At 29.8% G+C, this 18,199-nt stretch overlaps 1 protein-coding gene across 2 annotated transcripts; it reads left to right on the top strand.

The window, feature by feature from the left end:
* The first annotated feature begins 2,071 nt into the window (after positions 1-2,071).
* LOC127118231 (rop guanine nucleotide exchange factor 7) lies at positions 2,072-5,277 on the top strand. Of its 2 annotated transcripts, none has more exons than XM_051048390.1 (7): positions 2,072-2,558; positions 2,657-2,773; positions 2,881-3,035; positions 3,445-3,519; positions 3,615-3,905; positions 4,025-4,381; positions 4,478-5,277. In XM_051048390.1, the coding sequence occupies exons 1-7, from the start codon at positions 2,312-2,314 to the stop codon at positions 5,039-5,041; spliced, it is 1,806 nt and encodes a 601-aa protein (XP_050904347.1). In that variant the 5' UTR covers positions 2,072-2,311; the 3' UTR covers positions 5,042-5,277. The 2 variants fall into 2 exon arrangements, with proteins under 2 accessions (XP_050904347.1, XP_050904346.1); XM_051048389.1 differs by having other exon boundaries at positions 2,651-2,773.
* Positions 5,278-18,199: the final 12,922 nt, after the last annotated feature.

Raw genomic sequence — 18,199 nt, 5'->3', positions numbered from 1 at the left:
GATCCGATTATAACTTACAAAATTTTAACAATATCCTCTAAACAAAATATAAAATGGTTGTTAAAAATATTTTATTAAAATTAATTTAGATATTCTTGCCATGTCAGATTTATTTTAAACAAAAGAGTTTTAGCGTTTTTCAAAAATTTATTTATTTATATGACATGTATAATTATAACTCTACAAATTGATATACTTAAATTAATTCAATCATATTTTTTAATATAGTATTAAGAATTTCAAGATTTGATCATGTTATTATTTTTTTATTATCGATAATCTACCATTTATTTTTATTTATTTTTATGCAACACATGTATATTATAATGGGTGTGTTAAGAATCCAAATTAAATACTACTATATGGTTTGGATAATCTTTATCCGTCAACTTTGTAAAGATAAATTAAAGTCGATCACATTTATTAACAATAATAATATAATGAGAGATATTAATTTGTATTATGATGAGAAATATTGTAATGAAAAACGAAATATGAGAATATATTTGTAAATGTTAAAGAAACTATATTTTTAGTAGATTTATAAGATCCGTTAATGTCTCCCAGTTGTTGATGCATATTTTTTGTTATTGATAAAATATGATTTCAAGATTAAAATAACTAAACAAAAATAGAGTTAAAGAAGATTGTCACATTTGAAAAAGAATAAGTTAGTGAGTTCAATTCACATAATTCTTTTTGTAATAAAAAAACAAAATTTTATCAAATTGGATCTCTGCCGTACATTTCGAACTCCCATTTTATTATATCTCTTAGTTCTCCTCTTTTTTTTTAATTTTAAATAATGGTTCCTTTCATTTCACTTTGATTTTTTAGACGGACATTCACTGTATAAAGTCAAAAATTCATTTGGAAAACTTGCTCATTAATTAGAATAAAAAGTTATCCAAACAACTAAAAACATTAGTTTTTTCAAACCTTTTAATAATAAATAGATGAAAGCTGGTATTTTCTAGCAAATATTTGATAGTTGTTAACTTAAAACAAATAATTAAAAGTTTAAACTGATGATTTATAATTGATAGATTAATTGAACTATATGTTAAATTAAGAATTTAGTAGTTAATAAATGTTAAACGATTTAAAAAAATTAATAGTTTAGCAGTTTTGGTAACTTTTATGTATTATTATTAAAATAAATTTTATTGGATAAATTAAATATAATAATAAACACGTTTAAAGTTTTTTTAAAATATACATAAAATATATTCAAATTATATATGAAAATCTTAGTAGTGTACAACAAAAGTAGAAGTTAAAAACAACACTTATAGAAAGTACAATAATGAAATTGACGGAAATAAGAGAATCTATGAATGTGTAGTGAAAAACAAGAATAAAATAATATTGTAGTAAGATTATAATAATTTTATAGATACAAAAAATTTAATTACATAAATTTTATTTAAAATAAATAAATATTAAAAAAAGTGTATTCATTCATAATATCTTTAATTAAAATTAAATATTAAAAAATATAACTGGTGACTGAAAATTTATAATTTATAGTTACTGATGGATGACTTGATAAATTGATTAAAGTATTTGGTGAAATTAGTAATTTAATTAATTAATAAATTAAAATGACATAAAAAATATATAATATATAATTATTTTATTTAAATTAAAATAATCTATAAAAAATAGTAGTGAATTTTAATTATAATAATAAGGATAAAAATTAAAGAAAAATGATAAACTATAAGGCATAAATTAAAACACTATTTAAAATAATGTCTAAAAAATAAATTATAAAATTGTAAATAAACTATAAACTAATAAAATAAATTATAAATTCATAATAAAAAATTGTTACCATAAAATGTCTAATAAAAAAGAGCCATAGTCCATTTGCATAAAACAAAATTCTTATACATTAATTATATTTATTTAGTTTTTTTTTGGATAGTAATAAATTAGATTAATTGAAAACCTTCTATAAATAAATTATTATTATTTTGAACGTAGCTTTTGGGTTAAACTATACAGAAACCCAAAGCCAAAGAGACGTTGGAAGCATGTGACATCAGGAACTGGATTTGAACAAACTTTTCTGAAAAAAAAGCTACAACGTTGTTCATTACCTTGTCTTTTTCCAAGATGTTTTATCCGTACCGTAGCAATCTCAACGGTCTCTTCAATATTCAACTCAATTATCAACTATATAACCCACTTCACACGTTCCTTCTTCCTCCTAATTTTCGTAACTATACTAAAACACGTTGAAAGAGATTGAATATAATCATCTAGTGAGTCACAAAATCAAAACTTGTCTTTGGTCAAGATCACGATGGAGACTTTATGCAACAATGGTGAAAATTCTTGTAAAGTAGTAGTTAAGAACAAGTCGTTAACTAGTTCTACTGGTTCGTGTTCTTCAGAATTGACAGAACAAGCAAAAACAGTGAAAGGGTATTCATCTCTTCCTACTCGGAAAGCTACTGTGTTCAAATGCAGTAAATCAGATGAAAAAGAAAATGAACCTTTTTCTCAAATTCAAGATAAGAAAGTTAGTAATATCAGTTCAAAACTTTCTGGTAAGGTCTTACTTAAACTTCTTCACATTATGTTCCATAGATTTTCCTTTTGGAGTTTGTTTGTTGATATTGAATTGTTACAAAAATGGAAGGATCAGGAGTGGATATGATGAAGGAAAGGTTTGCGAAACTACTGCTTGGTGAAGATATGTCAGGTTCTGGAAAAGGAGTTAGCACTGCTTTGGCTATCTCAAATGCTATTACTAATTTGTGTGGTATGTTTTTTTTTCTGCATTGGAAAATGGTTTACATGTTTTGTTATGGTTTGAATGTTGATATTTTTGTGACAGTTTATTTAATTGGGAATTAATGCAACATGTAGGAACTGTATTTGGGCAATTATGGAGACTAGAGCCTGTGCCTTGTGAGAAGAAAGAGATGTGGCAGAGAGAAATGGATTGGCTTCTTTGTGTTGGTGATCATATTGTTGAGTTAATGCCTTCTTGGCAAACATTTCCAGATGGTAGTAAGCTTGAGGTATAATTCAATTCACTTCTAATATGTGATTTTACTTTACTTTAAGTTGGTTTACATTACCTCAGAGCCGTTTAAGTTTCTCGAGGTTCTGTGTCGGTTAGTCACGATTCAATCATGACAAAATAATTAGAGGCTCTACTTAACGTTTTAACGTGAACAAAGGTTTTATGAGGCCCTATTTATGTATGATTTAACTGTGACAAAATTTAAGTTTGTGCTATATGAGACCCTATTTATGTTCGAGTTAACTTTGACAAATTTTAAGCCTGAGGGTAGCTCGCGATGCACGCCATCAAACACAACCTAGCAGTAACTATGCAAGGCCACGAGTTCGAAACCATGACGTTACCTTATATTTAGTAGAGAAGTCAGAATTATGAAGTTTTTCTAATATGGTGGCATTATGCAGATAATGACTTGCAGACCAAGATCAGATATTTTTATCAATCTTCCAGCTCTGCGTAAACTCGACAACATGCTTCTTGTAAGCATTTTCTATTTGATTCTTCCATTGTATGAAATTCTTGGTATAGTAATCACAATCTGAGATTTTCATACACATTTTTCCGTTTGTAACAGGAAATTTTAGATAGTTGCACAGCTATGGAGTTTTGGTATGTGGACCAAGGAATCGTCGCGCCAGATGTAGAAGGATCGGCCTCTTTTCGAAAACGAAATCAGCGGCAAGAGGAGAAGTGGTGGCTCCCTGTACCTCGTGTTCCCCCTGCCGGTCTCAGTGAGAATTCAAGAAAGAAGTTGAATCACACGCGCGAATGCGCTAGCCAAATTCTTAAAGCAGCCATGTCTATCAACAGCATTGCTTTAGCTGATATGGAAGTTCCTGAGTCCTATTTGGAATCCCTTCCTAAGGTTTGGTTTTCCACATACATAGATTTTGATATCTTTATATCATTGAACTCATCTATTGGGAAAAACTACTTTGGTTGTTGTTTTTTCTGATCCTCATGATACATTGTTTGAACTTTCAGAATGGAAAAACTTGCTTAGGCGATTTTATTTATCGATACATCACATCGGACCAATTCTCTCAAGAGTGCTTGCTTGATTGCATAGACATTTCGAATGAACATGTTGCACTAGAGATTGCTAACCGTTTGGAAGCTGCGATTTTCGTATGGCACCGAAGATCTCACTCTAGACCACCGCTTTATCCTATCCGTTCGACTACAAAGTCGTCTTGGGACATTGTCAAGGACTTCATAGTTGATGGAGATAAGAGAGAATTGCTTGCAGAGAGAGCTGAAAACATTCTACTATCGTTGAAGCAGCGATTTCCGGGCTTAAGTCAAACTACATTGGATAGCACCAAGATCCAATGCAACAAGGTTTCATGAAAAAATTTACTTTTTAGATATATTGAATAACTAATGTATCTGACCAATATCCAGAGACATTGACATATTTCATTTCAAACATTTCAGGATGTTGGAAAATCAATACTAGAAAGCTATTCAAGAGTTTTGGAGAGTATGGCATTTAACATAGTAGCTCGTATAGATGATTTACTATATGTTGATGACTTAACCAAACATTCAGATAGGTTTCCATTGGCTCCAATGGTTAATAACATGGTTTCTGGGGAGTCCGGAGAAGTCAGAAACACCAACGGACGATCAATGCTCCAGGACCACAAGAGACACCAGAAAAAGGTTTCACAACAATTGTTAGTGTCTGTCTCAGACACTCAACACAACAAAACAAAATTTGGCACACCTAGTTGTTCACCTGTGTCACTAATTAGTCCTGTAAAGGGAGAGATAATAACTCCCTTTATCCGCAACAAAAACGACATGATTAAGCCTCAACGACGCGGTTTCGGTGTGAAGAGAGTGTTGTCGAATTATCTTGGAGCAGAGATGAAAGCAGCAAAGGTGTTTAGCAACTCAATAACTCATGAGGTGAGTAGCTCAAATTCAAGTTGCTATAGAACAGAAGAACAAGAGAGGAAGAGAGAAATATGTGTCATGAAAAGCAAGACAAAATGATGGGTGAAGAGTGCTATTTCACTGTATCATTATTAGTATAGTATATAGTATTGTTTATTGAGTTCAATGAAAAAAGAGAGAAAAGTATGGTTGAAATCTGAAAGGTTCAATTCAGAGGACTAATTGTATGAGTAGAATTGTTTGTGAGTGAGTTCAATGTTCTTGTGTATAGGACGAGAACATGGTTTGTGTATTATTTTTTTATTCATTGATTCAAGGTCTGCTCTTAAAATTGATCCATTTAAGGTCAATTTGAAATTTTACCCGCACCGCACTCACCCTCGCCTAACCTATTATATATATATATATATATATATATATATATATATATATATATATATATATATATATATATATATATATATATATATATATATATATATATATATATATATATATATATATATATATATTTTAATTTTAGTATAACTAATTCAATTTTTAAGATAATACTTTTTTATTTAATTATTAATTTGTGCCATAAAATTAGCATATTATATATATATATATATATATATATATATATATATATATATATATATATATATATATGAGAGTTTCTTAACTTATGTCCTTAAGATATGAGTTTCTTAACTATACTCATAAAACCTTAGCATTATCTTTTTTTATTTTTAATAATTTTATTATTTAAATAAAAAATTTATTAAAACTATTATTCATAAAAATATAAATTAAATATATATTATTATTAAAATGATGAATTATTTGTTTGAGTTAATTTTTGTTGATATAGAAAAATATACATTTATAAAAATTATAATTTCTGCGATGGAACGAAAAAAACTAGTTTCTCATTGAAAATAGGGTTGGATGACCATTTGTTACCCCCAATTGAAGATGGCGAGGGAGGCTAGTCTAACATTGTGAGATGGGGATAGAATTTGAAATGCTTAAATCATTTCCCATCCCGTTCTATTGTCATGTCTACCATTATTCTATTAGAATTTAAGAATAGTCAAATGTATTTTTTAAATTTGATAGTTATTAAAATCAAACAGATTGTCGACTAAGCGAAATCATGGATTCAAGAGGTCATTGGTCAAATTTCTATCGGTTGAAGTGCACCATGAAATGGATAAAATCATGGATTCAAGAGGTTATTGGTCAAACTACTATCGAATGAATTGCACGATGATATCGATAAAATCGTTCAGTTTTTTTTTAAATCATGACACTTTTGATTACAATTCAAAAAGTTTTCCGAATTTTGTTCCATCTTCATTTACAATTACAAAATAATTGAATCTATTGGAAAATGAAATCAACCTACCAAAAGTAAGAGACAGGCGAATCACAGTTAAATACACAAATTACACAAAACATATAACAATTAGAAGCACTATAAATATATAATTAATTATTAAAGTTGAAGAATAAAATTACCTTGGATTTGAAAAATAAATTGTGATTTTGACGTAGTTCATGTCAAAAGACCTAGATTAACGAAATCAATTTCTTTCCTTTTGATTGTATCATTTTTGAGATATTCTTAAACCGGAACTAATCAATGATAAGAAAAACGGAAGATTTAATATCTGACATAGATAAAGGATGAAGGTTCTTCTTTTATCTAAAATCATGTTTATGTTTTAGATTTGTCTTTCTCTTTGACTTTCTAATTTTCTTCTATTTTAATAATTTAATTTAAAAAGAAGCAACTTTGTTTTAAATCACACCCCTAAAAAAAGCTTTTGAATCACTTGATTTTGTAAAAATAATTGATTCATCAATTTTTCTAAATTATGATCGACTCGCACTGGTTTGCATTATTTCCATAAATAAATGGTTTAATAACCATACACAACCAAATACTCTCGATTTCCGATTTGAGTGCTTACAAACCACCTTTTTTGTTTGTTTTGTTTATGGTTATGAAATGGATGTTAATTGAACGTGTAACAATGTCGTATATTAAATAATTTAGGATGTATTTGCTTCAAGTTTAGAAGTAACGTTCATTGGAATCTTATTTCTATTATTATTATTATTATTATTTGGAAAAAATATTCATATCCAATTGTTTGGCAAAAACTATATTTTTTATGAATATTTATAATATTTATTTAATTTAAAAATTATAAAAAAAAAGTGAGTAGTAGTAGAGAGTTGTAGTTAATTGAACTTTATTCTGACGGGAATGTTGGATTCCCACTCTTTAAATCTTTGAATAAAAATAGAAGAATTATATATAAGTAAAGTTTTTGAGAATAAAATATGCTTTGAAATGCTTTTTTAAAAATTGAATCAAACATTAGAATGTTGCATTCCCATGACAATATTTTCAAAAATATTTTTTAAATCTTGAAAAAAACACACCCTTAACTCCACATCTTAGAAATTAGTTTTCCCATATTTTACAACACATTGGAATAATGATAGATTGCAACCATACCATTGTTTCAATGAGAAGTGTTAGCAACACTATCTTTAACATTCTCTAATGGATGAAATACATGCAGATCCGTTATTTTGGAAATGGATCTCATATAAAGTGATAGGATGCACATGTGTTTCATCCAATAAAAAAATGAATGTTAAAAGAATATGTTGCTAACCTTCCTCTTTTTTCCATTTATACTAGCTCTCTTTATTATCTTTATCGTCAATGATATTTTTTTCCAGCATGATGGGTGGTTGAATTACTTCTTTAAATAGAAGGAAAGTGAAATAAATAAGAAATTCTTCTTTAATGTGTGAATCTATGAATTTTTTTCTTACTCTCAAAGTAATTGTACCTTAAATTTTTTTTCCAGCTATGACATTTTGATAAAAGGTACGTGTCTAAGTCAATATGTGATTGATGCCTAAGTCATCTAGGTACTTAGTGAATTGCCTAAACTCTCCCCCAAATAAGACCGAAGAACATTGATGTTAGCATTAAATTGTGTTTTAACACTATAATAGAATAGTTTGAAATTATTTAAGGAATCAGTTTGAGAAAATAAATCTAGGTATAACGAGTAAAGGTATCAACAAATTAAATGTAATAATAGTAATCACAACTAGAAGGAAAAGGAGAAATGCATTATAAATTTGTGTGAAAAGTTTCAAAAGGATACACATTATTTAATAAATTTGTGATTTTCCTAAGCAGCATGAATTTCAAAAACTAAGAGTATGCTTATTATATGAAGATATTACAAAGATTTAATACATTTCTAATGGCAATGAAGTTAGCACGCCCTAACCTAGGATGCTATGTAGAGAAAAATAGAGAAAATTAAAGGAACAGAACCTGCATTATCAACTAACTTATATGTAGTAACATTATTCAGAGCAGGGAAGAACACCGGTTCAAAGTTTAAGGCCTAGAGATTGAGGATTCCAATGGAAAAGTTGGAAAACTGTACCATCCATTTGCATTAAGGAACCCTTCAGGTAGAACTTCTTATATGCCTATGATCTTACATAACATCAATTGGAATGAAATTTAAAGTAAACTTGATTATCTTTGACAAACTTAGACAGAATAGTAAGTTTCTTATTATTTGATAGGAAACATATTCTTAGGATGTTGTAAAATTATGGATTTGTTGGTGCACAAGATGAAGAAGATGAAGATGAAGGAAAAGAGAGAAGAGAGAGAGAATAACAAGTTCTAACAAACTTTCACTACTATTTCACTTACGGTTACATAGAGAATGATTACTCCACTACTTTTGCGTACAACGTGTTGTATTACATTAGTTAATGGCTAAGCATAATACTCATTTATATAAACAAACAATAATGTCACGTAAGCGAAATACTAAAATACTGAATTACTCTTCAACATGATTAAATTCAAGTAAGACAATTGAATGAATATCTAAATTCTAAACTTTGACTATTCCATATACAAACTTTACTCGAACCAGAATAAAGGCGACTTGTGTGTATATTTGCATTATGTGAAGTTAGATGATGAGATGCACTTGAGTTAGCAAACAACGATTGAAAGTCAAGTTCTTAAGGTACATATAACTCTTGAGCGAAAGACAAAAGGTTGTGAGATGCTACAAGTGCAACTGCAAGTGTTGATCTAAGCCAGTTTTGATGCAACTCCTTGATTTAGTGGAGCATGGTGGGATGCTTGGATATTAGAGGTGTAAAACCCTAAAATACATGGTAATTTTTTTTTGTTAATTTATAAAAACAATTGCAGAATATAATAAAATAGCACAAGGGTGTCACATAACATAACATTCCACTTTATTTCAAAATATAAATTTTGAACCTAAAACATAATATTAAGACATGATTGTTCAATTTAAGACGAAATGAAGAACATAGCTAATATCTTCAACCATAATGTTACAATATAAGAGATATTGTCCTAAGATAAGCTAATAGTTGACTTAAGGTCCAACGAAATATAAAAGTAGGCAACAAAAATGGCCATCTACATCAACCCTCATAAACCGCCATCCGTAATCACTCGTCAGTCTAGACCTGAGAATCGTCTGCACGTAGATTCAAATATAGGAACATAGTAATAAAAGGGGTGAGAATAAATTTTATAATTTACGCATTATAATAACAGCGAGGATAACATTAACCATATAATAGTTCATACACAAACAACATAATGTCATGAATCATGTACAAATAATAATGCAATGCTCATCTCCTCTACTCCCATGCATATGACATCATCACCAGATTTAGAGTCATTTTACTAAAATCCTAAAACACCAGACCGAAGTCCTAAATCACCGAACCGAAGTCCTAACACCATACCGAAATCCTAAGACCAGACCAAATTCATAACCTAACTTCGAAATATATAATGCATTATGCTTCAATTAAATGCAAAACTCTACCCGAACCTCTAACACCAATATAAAACACCGTCGGTTAAGGCTAACGTCGATTCTTGTGAACCTAAAAAAATCAATATTGAAATTTTGTTCTTCGCAGAACAGATGTTGGACACGATGTCTGGGGCAACGTGTACAACAAATGCTCAAATTATCACAGATTGAAATAGATAATGATAGACTAAGTAATTGTAACAAAAAGTAATAAATAACACAAGATAATTGAAAACCCAGTTCGGGGCAACGTCACCTACGTCTAGGGGGTTTCCGACCCAAGAAAGAAAATCAACTCTCAATATTATTAATACAAAGTGTCTTATATGAAAAACTCTTGTTCAATGCCCCTATTCCTAATACTACCAATGTCTTTCTATTTAGGACTCCTCCTAAATATGATAACCCCTTTTATTTTTTCTCAATCATTACCCTAGTGATCTATGCTTTCAACATATTAAAAATGTTGAATTACAACTTAACTAACAATCAACCTTTAGAAGATTACAATAAATATCCAAAATACGAAGACTCAAAGATCAAACCATAACACACTATATCTTCAACTTTTCCTCTTATTTTCTTTGTTAGGAATGACTCTCATTATATAGCAAACCTTTTGTCGGGCCTGAGCATTTGATTTGATGCAAACATAGTTTTCATGCAGATTTGATTTGCTTATTCATTAATGTTCACCAATATATTTGATTTGATTTGATCTTCATTCAATTTAAATTTTCATTTAATTTGATATGATCTTACAAAATCTTTTTATCCAGTCTCCTTTAAAAACATACTACCTCCGTTCATTTATATAAGAGACAAGTCAATTTTTAGGTTCATTGAATAATCAATGTATTTAATCTACAATCTTACCAAATACGTTGGTTATTCAATGAAATTAAAAATTGAGTTGTCTCTTAAATAAAGGAATGGATGTAGTATTGCTAAAAGATATAAAACATAAATGACAAATTTTCCTGGAATCAACAAAACACACACTCATATTTACTCACAAAATATGTCTTCCAGACTAAGTACAAATGTTGCACACATGCTAAAATATCTTGTCACACATGTTTCCTCTCCACAAATTCATCCTCTTTTGCCCATGTTGTTTTTCCTAAAGCAGCCAACCAAAGGAACAACAATCTCCCACTTTGGAAAAATTTGGCTAAAACAACTTACAACCTTTCTACAAGATACATAAAAGTAAATCAACAATAATTCTCATTCAGGAGAATACAGACATACACACATATCAGAGCATACATCATCAACAACATACATCAGTAGTTAAATACTTACATACAAGCTCACATAGATACACACTCACATAGTTAAAGTCCAAATGTTCCAGCATATGAGAACACAACTATTTAAACACCAAGCGGAAACATAAGCTCACATCATAAGCATATATGAATGCACACACCATTACTATCCCCTTTTTGCCATAATTTGACAAAGTTTTGAAAATGAAAACCTATAGAATAACCAAAAAAACATGAACCAAGTACCAAAGCTAGAATGTCATAGTGCAGAACCATTGTCATTAATAAGGAGCCATTATAGACCTAGGACCACACAAATTAAAACATTCCCCAAAACAATGCTAAACAAAATAAAACTGAAACAAGTAAAACCAAACAAACTATCCAAATCCAACTGACCCAATCTTCATCAACATCTGAGTCAGAATTACTTGATTGAACATGATTTCTCTTCAAGGACTTCATCCTTGTCATAAACTTTTTTCTTGTCGCAGATGTTCTAACAGATGGTTCAACATGTTGTTCAACCTTTGTTTCATTCTTCTCCAGTTCATCCTTCTTTGACTCATAAAACCTAGATTTCCTGGATGTTTCCTTCTTGTCTTCAAGCACTACCACCCCATTAGCATTTGCCTCAGATTCAATAGTCTTAGTTTCTTCAGATTTTTTATTCATATTTGTAAATATTTAAGAACTTGAGACAAAAGATAATGACCAATTTTCTAAGAACAGTAAAAAGAGAGATAAAGATTGTTCTTGCTTGTAACAATGGACCAGTTATAAAGAGAATTTAAAATAGGAATAACTAGTCTTGTTTCAAGTGCAACAATGACCATAAGAGAGAGAGAGAGAAAATATGTTTCTATTCTTGCATGCTTCCCTTGCATTGACTGCTATAAATTATCACATATACAAATACCAAGACCACCTCTTAGCTTTTCAAACTGAGTTGCATTTAAATCTTTAGTGAATATGTTAGCTAACTCGTTTTCAATTTTATTTTCCACAAATTCCCTGATGAAATTATAACGAATGTCAATGTGCTTGGTTCTACTGTGTTGGATAGGATTCTTTGAAATATTAATAGCACTCAAGTTGTCACAGAATGTCATGACGTCTTGTTCGACATTATACTCCTTCAACATCAGTTTCATCGAAAGGAGTTGGGTGCAACTACTCCCTGCAACAATGTATTCAGCTTCCGCAATAGATAATGAGACACAATAATAAGAGAAAGAAACATCCACCAGATATGGTCTTTCTATCATCAGCATTCCCATCCCAATTTGTATGATAATACCCTACCAATATTGATTTGGTATCATGAGAATAGAGAATACCATAGTCACATATTCCATTTGTGTACTTCATGATTCTCTTTACTTGATTCAGATGTCTGGCCTTGGGTTTATCTTGGTATCTTTCACATACTCCTACACCAAAAGTGACTTCATGTCTGCTTCCTGTGAGGTATAACAGACTTCCTATCATACTTCTGTAGAGACTTTGATCAACATCAACTCTGTTTTCATCTTTGATAACTTCACATGAGTTGTAGTTGGAGTTCTCTTATGACCTTCCTTGTCAAGTCCAAACTTTTTCACTATACTCTTTTCATACTTTCTTTGAGAAATAAAGATGTTGTCTTCCATTTGATTTACTTAAAGACCAAGAAAGTAAGTGAGTTCTCCTACAAGGCTCATTTCAAATTCAGAATGCATTTGATGAACAAAATGTTCCATTATCTTGTATGACATCCCACCAAAGACTATATCATCAACATAAATATGAGCTATTATGATCTTTCCTCCATCATTCTTCAAAAATAGAGTTTTATATATTACTTGTCTATTATACCCATTGTTGATAAGGAACACGGTTAACCTCTCATACCAATTTCTTGAAGCTTGCTTTAATCCATAAGGAGCTTTCTGTAGCTTGTACAAATGATTTGGAAAGCTAGGATCAATGAATCCCTTTGGTTGCTCTACATAGAGTTACTTATTAAGATACCCATTCATGAATGAACTTTTGACATCCATTTGGTATAACCTGAACTTAAACATGCAGGAGATTCCTAGTAATAATTTAATAGACTCAAGACGAGCAACAAGAGCAGTGTATCATAAAAATCTACCCATTCTATTTGAGTTTACCCTTGAGAAACTAAATGTGCTTTATTCCTTGTCACATTATCACTTTCATTAGATTTGTTATTGAAAATCCATTTGGTACCAACAACAATTTACCAAAATGCCCCTCACTTAGGAATGACAATAAAAAAGTTAAAATTTGACTTTTTTTCATGCATGCCTGCTACAGCTTGTAGCCGGTGCTACGGGTGGCCGTAGCAGGCCACTATTTTGCTGTAAGTTTTCTTCTGTTCCAGACCCCCATACTACGGCCCGTAGTCGGTGCTACGAATAACCTGTAGTAGGTCAATGTTTTGATTGTGTTCTTTGTATCTTCAGGGCTTCTTGCTACAGCCAGTAACAGGTGCTACGGGTGGCCGTAGCAGACCTACTGGACCGTGAAATCTTCTTTTCGATTTTGTTTGCTTCTCCTTGGTTTTCACATTCGACTCTGCTTGATTACCTGCTTAAACCTGAAACACAGAAAATGCACACACCTAAAGCGTAAAATGCGACAAAAAATAGAAATGACACTAATAATGATGAAACAGTAAAATATGTTATCGGCGAAGGGAATAGACTCAACAAAACATTAATTAAAACAAAGTAATACAAGTTACCTGGATTTTCGCCGAATAAGTGACAAAATACATAGCATAAATGGTGACTGATCACTAACATCGGTTATTGTGAACCTAAACAAAATCCACACCGATTCTTATCGAACCTCAGAGTATTAACACATCCATTCTCATCACATTATATCGTATCAACACCGGACTTACGTCCTACCTTTAACAAGTTAACTTCTATACATTTATCTAGGCATTTATATAAGTCTTAAACGTTGACGGCTTAATTCACATAACCCCTTATCAAGGTGGTAACTCGTCTCAATACTAGACTTACATAAGTGGTCACTTTTCACATTAGTTGTTCATAGGATACCTTAGAAACAATGACTACTTTCAAGATGACGTATTCACTACTCGAGCGTAATATGATCAAAATACATAAACTAAACAACATTAAGGAATGGATCAAGGCCTTAGGACATGTTAAAAATGGTGCGAGAAAACTTTTGATAGGCCAAAAGTCAGAGGCCAACACAGGCTATCTGTGTCGCCTGACACAGGCTTTGTCTGGCTAGGGCGCCCTCTAGACATAAACCCATACAGAAACACGGGCAAGCCATGTCTGGTGACGCGGGCTATGTCCGGCTCAAACACCCTTATACAAAAACAAGTCAGCGACGCGACCATGTTCTGTCAGGCCTAGGTCCCAAAAATTGATTTTTGGACTTTTCATAGGAATTTCACTCCTAAATACCATCTTCTTCAACCTAGACCTATCCCAATTTAGTTTAAGAATATTTTATCATAGTCAAACATCCTATACTATTGGATTGACATCTAATTCAACAATTAACCTTATCACCATCCATCATTCTCATGATTATATCAATTGGCAAGAACAACATGTCAATAATGCAAATCTAAAATTCAGCAACAATTCATACTCATATCTCAACACCATCATCACGACACAACAATTTCACATGAATTCACGACATCAAATCATGGCACAACGGAAAAACACAAGCAACATACACAATTCACTCAACCATGTGAATTTTACCTAAAACTTTACGGTCATTGCCCAACAAAATCTAATAGGGGTTAAGGGAAACCCCATTTCCCAATTCAAAAATACCAAAAATAGAACAATCTTCCCCTACCTTGATTTACAAAATTTTCTTGTATTTTTGGTGATGAAAGAGCCTTCTCCTTGCAAAAGCTTTCTTCTAAGGCTACCTCTTTCCCTAGGGTTACCTCTCTTTAGGTAAAAAAAATATATAACAATTACTCTCCATTTCTTCTCCTCATTCCATTTTATAAGAACTAAACTTAATTCTAATTAAGTCCCCTAATAATATTTCAGTTTCTTTTCAATCCTTCACTTTCCACTGATTCATGATTTTCAATTTCCCCTTTATTCTTATTATGTTTTCGATTAACTCTTAATATTTCAATTATTATTAATATTTTCATTATTAATAAATTCAGCATTTATATCTTATTTTTAAAAATAATAACATAATAATACAAATAATAATAATAATTCTTATTAACAATAATAATAATACAAATAATAATAATAATAATAATAATAATAATAATAATAATAAAATCATAAGATGGGATAATATTGAAATAATAATATCAATAATATGTTTAATTATTTTTAGAGTTACAAGAGGAGGGAGGAACAAATTCTTCATGATAACGATGCCACCTTTCAAGGACAATATATCCATATTTGTCACATAACTAACAGATAGCTTTGTTCCCACGACCACGACCACAAGCCTAATTATTACCCACTCGTCCTCTAAAGTTTATGTTTCCACCACGATTACTAGCAAAATTTTGCTTTGAATTTCAATGCATTGAGTTCTCAAAAGTATTGGATCATGACAATTCTTTCTAAAACTAGTCCAGTTGATCTCTTGAACATACCACAGAGCTTCTACATCATACAAAGTATGAGATTCAGACTTATCATGGCACAACGGAAAAACACAAGCAACATACACAATTCACTCAACCATATGAATTTTACCTAAAACTTTAGAGTCATTGCCCAACAAAATCTAATAGGGGTTAAGGGAAACCACATTTCCCATTGCAAAATTTTCTTGTATTTTTGATGAAGAAAGAGCCTTCTCCTTGCAAAGCTTTCTTCTAAGGCTACCTCTTTCCCTAGGGTTACCTCTCTTTAGGTAAAAAAATATATATATAACAATTACTCTCCATTTCTTCTTCTCATCCCATTTTATAAGAGTTAAACTTAATTCTAATTAAATCCCCTACTAATATTTCAGTTTCTTTTCAATCCTTCACTTTCCACTAATTCATGATTTTTAATTTCCCCTTTATTCTTATTATGTTTTGGATTAACTCTTAATATTTCAATTATTATTAACATTTTCATTATTAATAAATTCAGCATTTATATCTTATTTTTAAAAATAATAACATAATAATACAAATACAAATAATAATAATAATAATAATAATAATAATAATATTATTATAAGATGGGATAATATTGAAATAATAATATCAATAATATGTTTAATTATTTTTAGAGTTACAAGAGGAGGGAGGAACAAATTCTTCATCATAACGATGCCACCTTTCAAGGACAATATATCCATATTTGTCACATAACTAACAGATAGCTTTGTTCCCACGACCACGACCACAAGCCCAATTGTTACCCACTCGTCCTCTAAAGTTTATGTTTCCACCACGATTACTAGCAAAATTTTGCTTTAAATTTGAATGCATTGAGTTCTCAAAAGTATTGGATCATGACAATTCTTTCTAAAACTAGTCCAATTGATCTCTTGAACATACCACAGAGCTTCTACATCATACAAAGTATGAGATTCAGACTTATCATAGATATACATCTTTCATCAAATAATTGAAAGTGTTTATGTGTGTTTGCATGAAAAATCCTAAAATGAACAATTTTAGAGATTATGGAGAGCCATATGAAAAGAACTTCATCTTGCACAATTCTTATTTTAGATTTTATGGAAAATATATATAATCTTAGTAGATTCAAATACTTCTATTCGATTCTCTTGATGAATTGATTTGTTTGGATATACAAATAAAATTATTTACATTTTAAAGGGTTGAAATTATAAAACTTGAACATTAATTCAAAGAATTATGTTAGTGTGTAGTTGTTTGTTGTTGGGGGGTGTTTTTCTCCTCCTTTTGTTGTTGTCCTCTTGTTTTGGGTTAGCACCACTTTGTTAATACAATTTGCTTATAAAAAAATAGTAAGTAAACTAGGATATAATTGGAGTATTTAAAGATTGTCTTAATATATGTTTTAATTTTTTAATTTAATTTAATATTCCGCTTTAGTTTCTTAACTAAAAAAATGTTACAATTTAATTATTTAATTTTATTTTTGTTATATTATTTGGTCATTCCTTCCATTTATCTAAAAAAAACGTTAAGTAATGGTAACATGAATGTACAAAAAAATTTAAGGTCTAAATCTGACTTAACATTTGTATTATAAAGTAGGGTTTTCACTTAAGTTTCTCATAAACTTAAATAAAAACCTACTTTAAAATACAAATATTGAATCACATCTAGACTTTGAGTCTTCCTATATATCTACGTCACTATAATTTAATATTATTTTATCAGAATTTGAGATCAAATAAAATAACGGAAGTGAAGTTAAAAAAACTAATATCTTTTAATTAAGAAACTAAAAAAATATTAAATTAAGTTAAAAAATTTGAGAATTAAATATACTTTTAAAATTAAAGTAAAGAGATGTGTGCTTGTAATGATATGCAGGTATGTGGGTAGTTTTTGGGTTACTTTTCTTAATTGTAATGAGAAAATTTTCTGAATTTAGTCACATTTGGTAGTGTTGGGCAAGTTTGATAATGTTTTAATTTGTAATTTGTTGCCTCAAATAGATTAATACTTATAATATATATGTCACTTGAACCGTTGCACTTCATTGATTTATAATAGTTTTTCTTATAAAATTTAAACAGTTTATTTATTTATAGATAAAGAGATCATAATTATCAAAAACTCACATAAGCAAAACTTCAATCTTGGTATTCGCGTTGAAACTAACAATACAAATTGAGTTCGAATCTATGTTCTAAATAATTTATTTTTAAATTGTACTTTCTAATGATATTAAGTGTAAAGAATTTAAATTATTATTTTTATCTTTGCCTTTATGATAATAAAAATACTGTAACAATAGTTAATACGAGTAATAAAGTAAAATTATGATTTTTTTTTTACTTATAATATTTTTTCAACATATGTAAAATAACTAAATATGATAAATATTATACAGAATCATAAGGAAGAATCATCA

The sequence above is a fragment of the Lathyrus oleraceus genome, chromosome 2 (genome assembly GCF_024323335.1).
Source record: "Lathyrus oleraceus cultivar Zhongwan6 chromosome 2, CAAS_Psat_ZW6_1.0, whole genome shotgun sequence".
Classification (NCBI taxonomy): Eukaryota; Viridiplantae; Streptophyta; class Magnoliopsida; order Fabales; family Fabaceae; genus Lathyrus; species Lathyrus oleraceus.
This window is presented reverse-complemented; position numbering and strand designations above follow the sequence as displayed.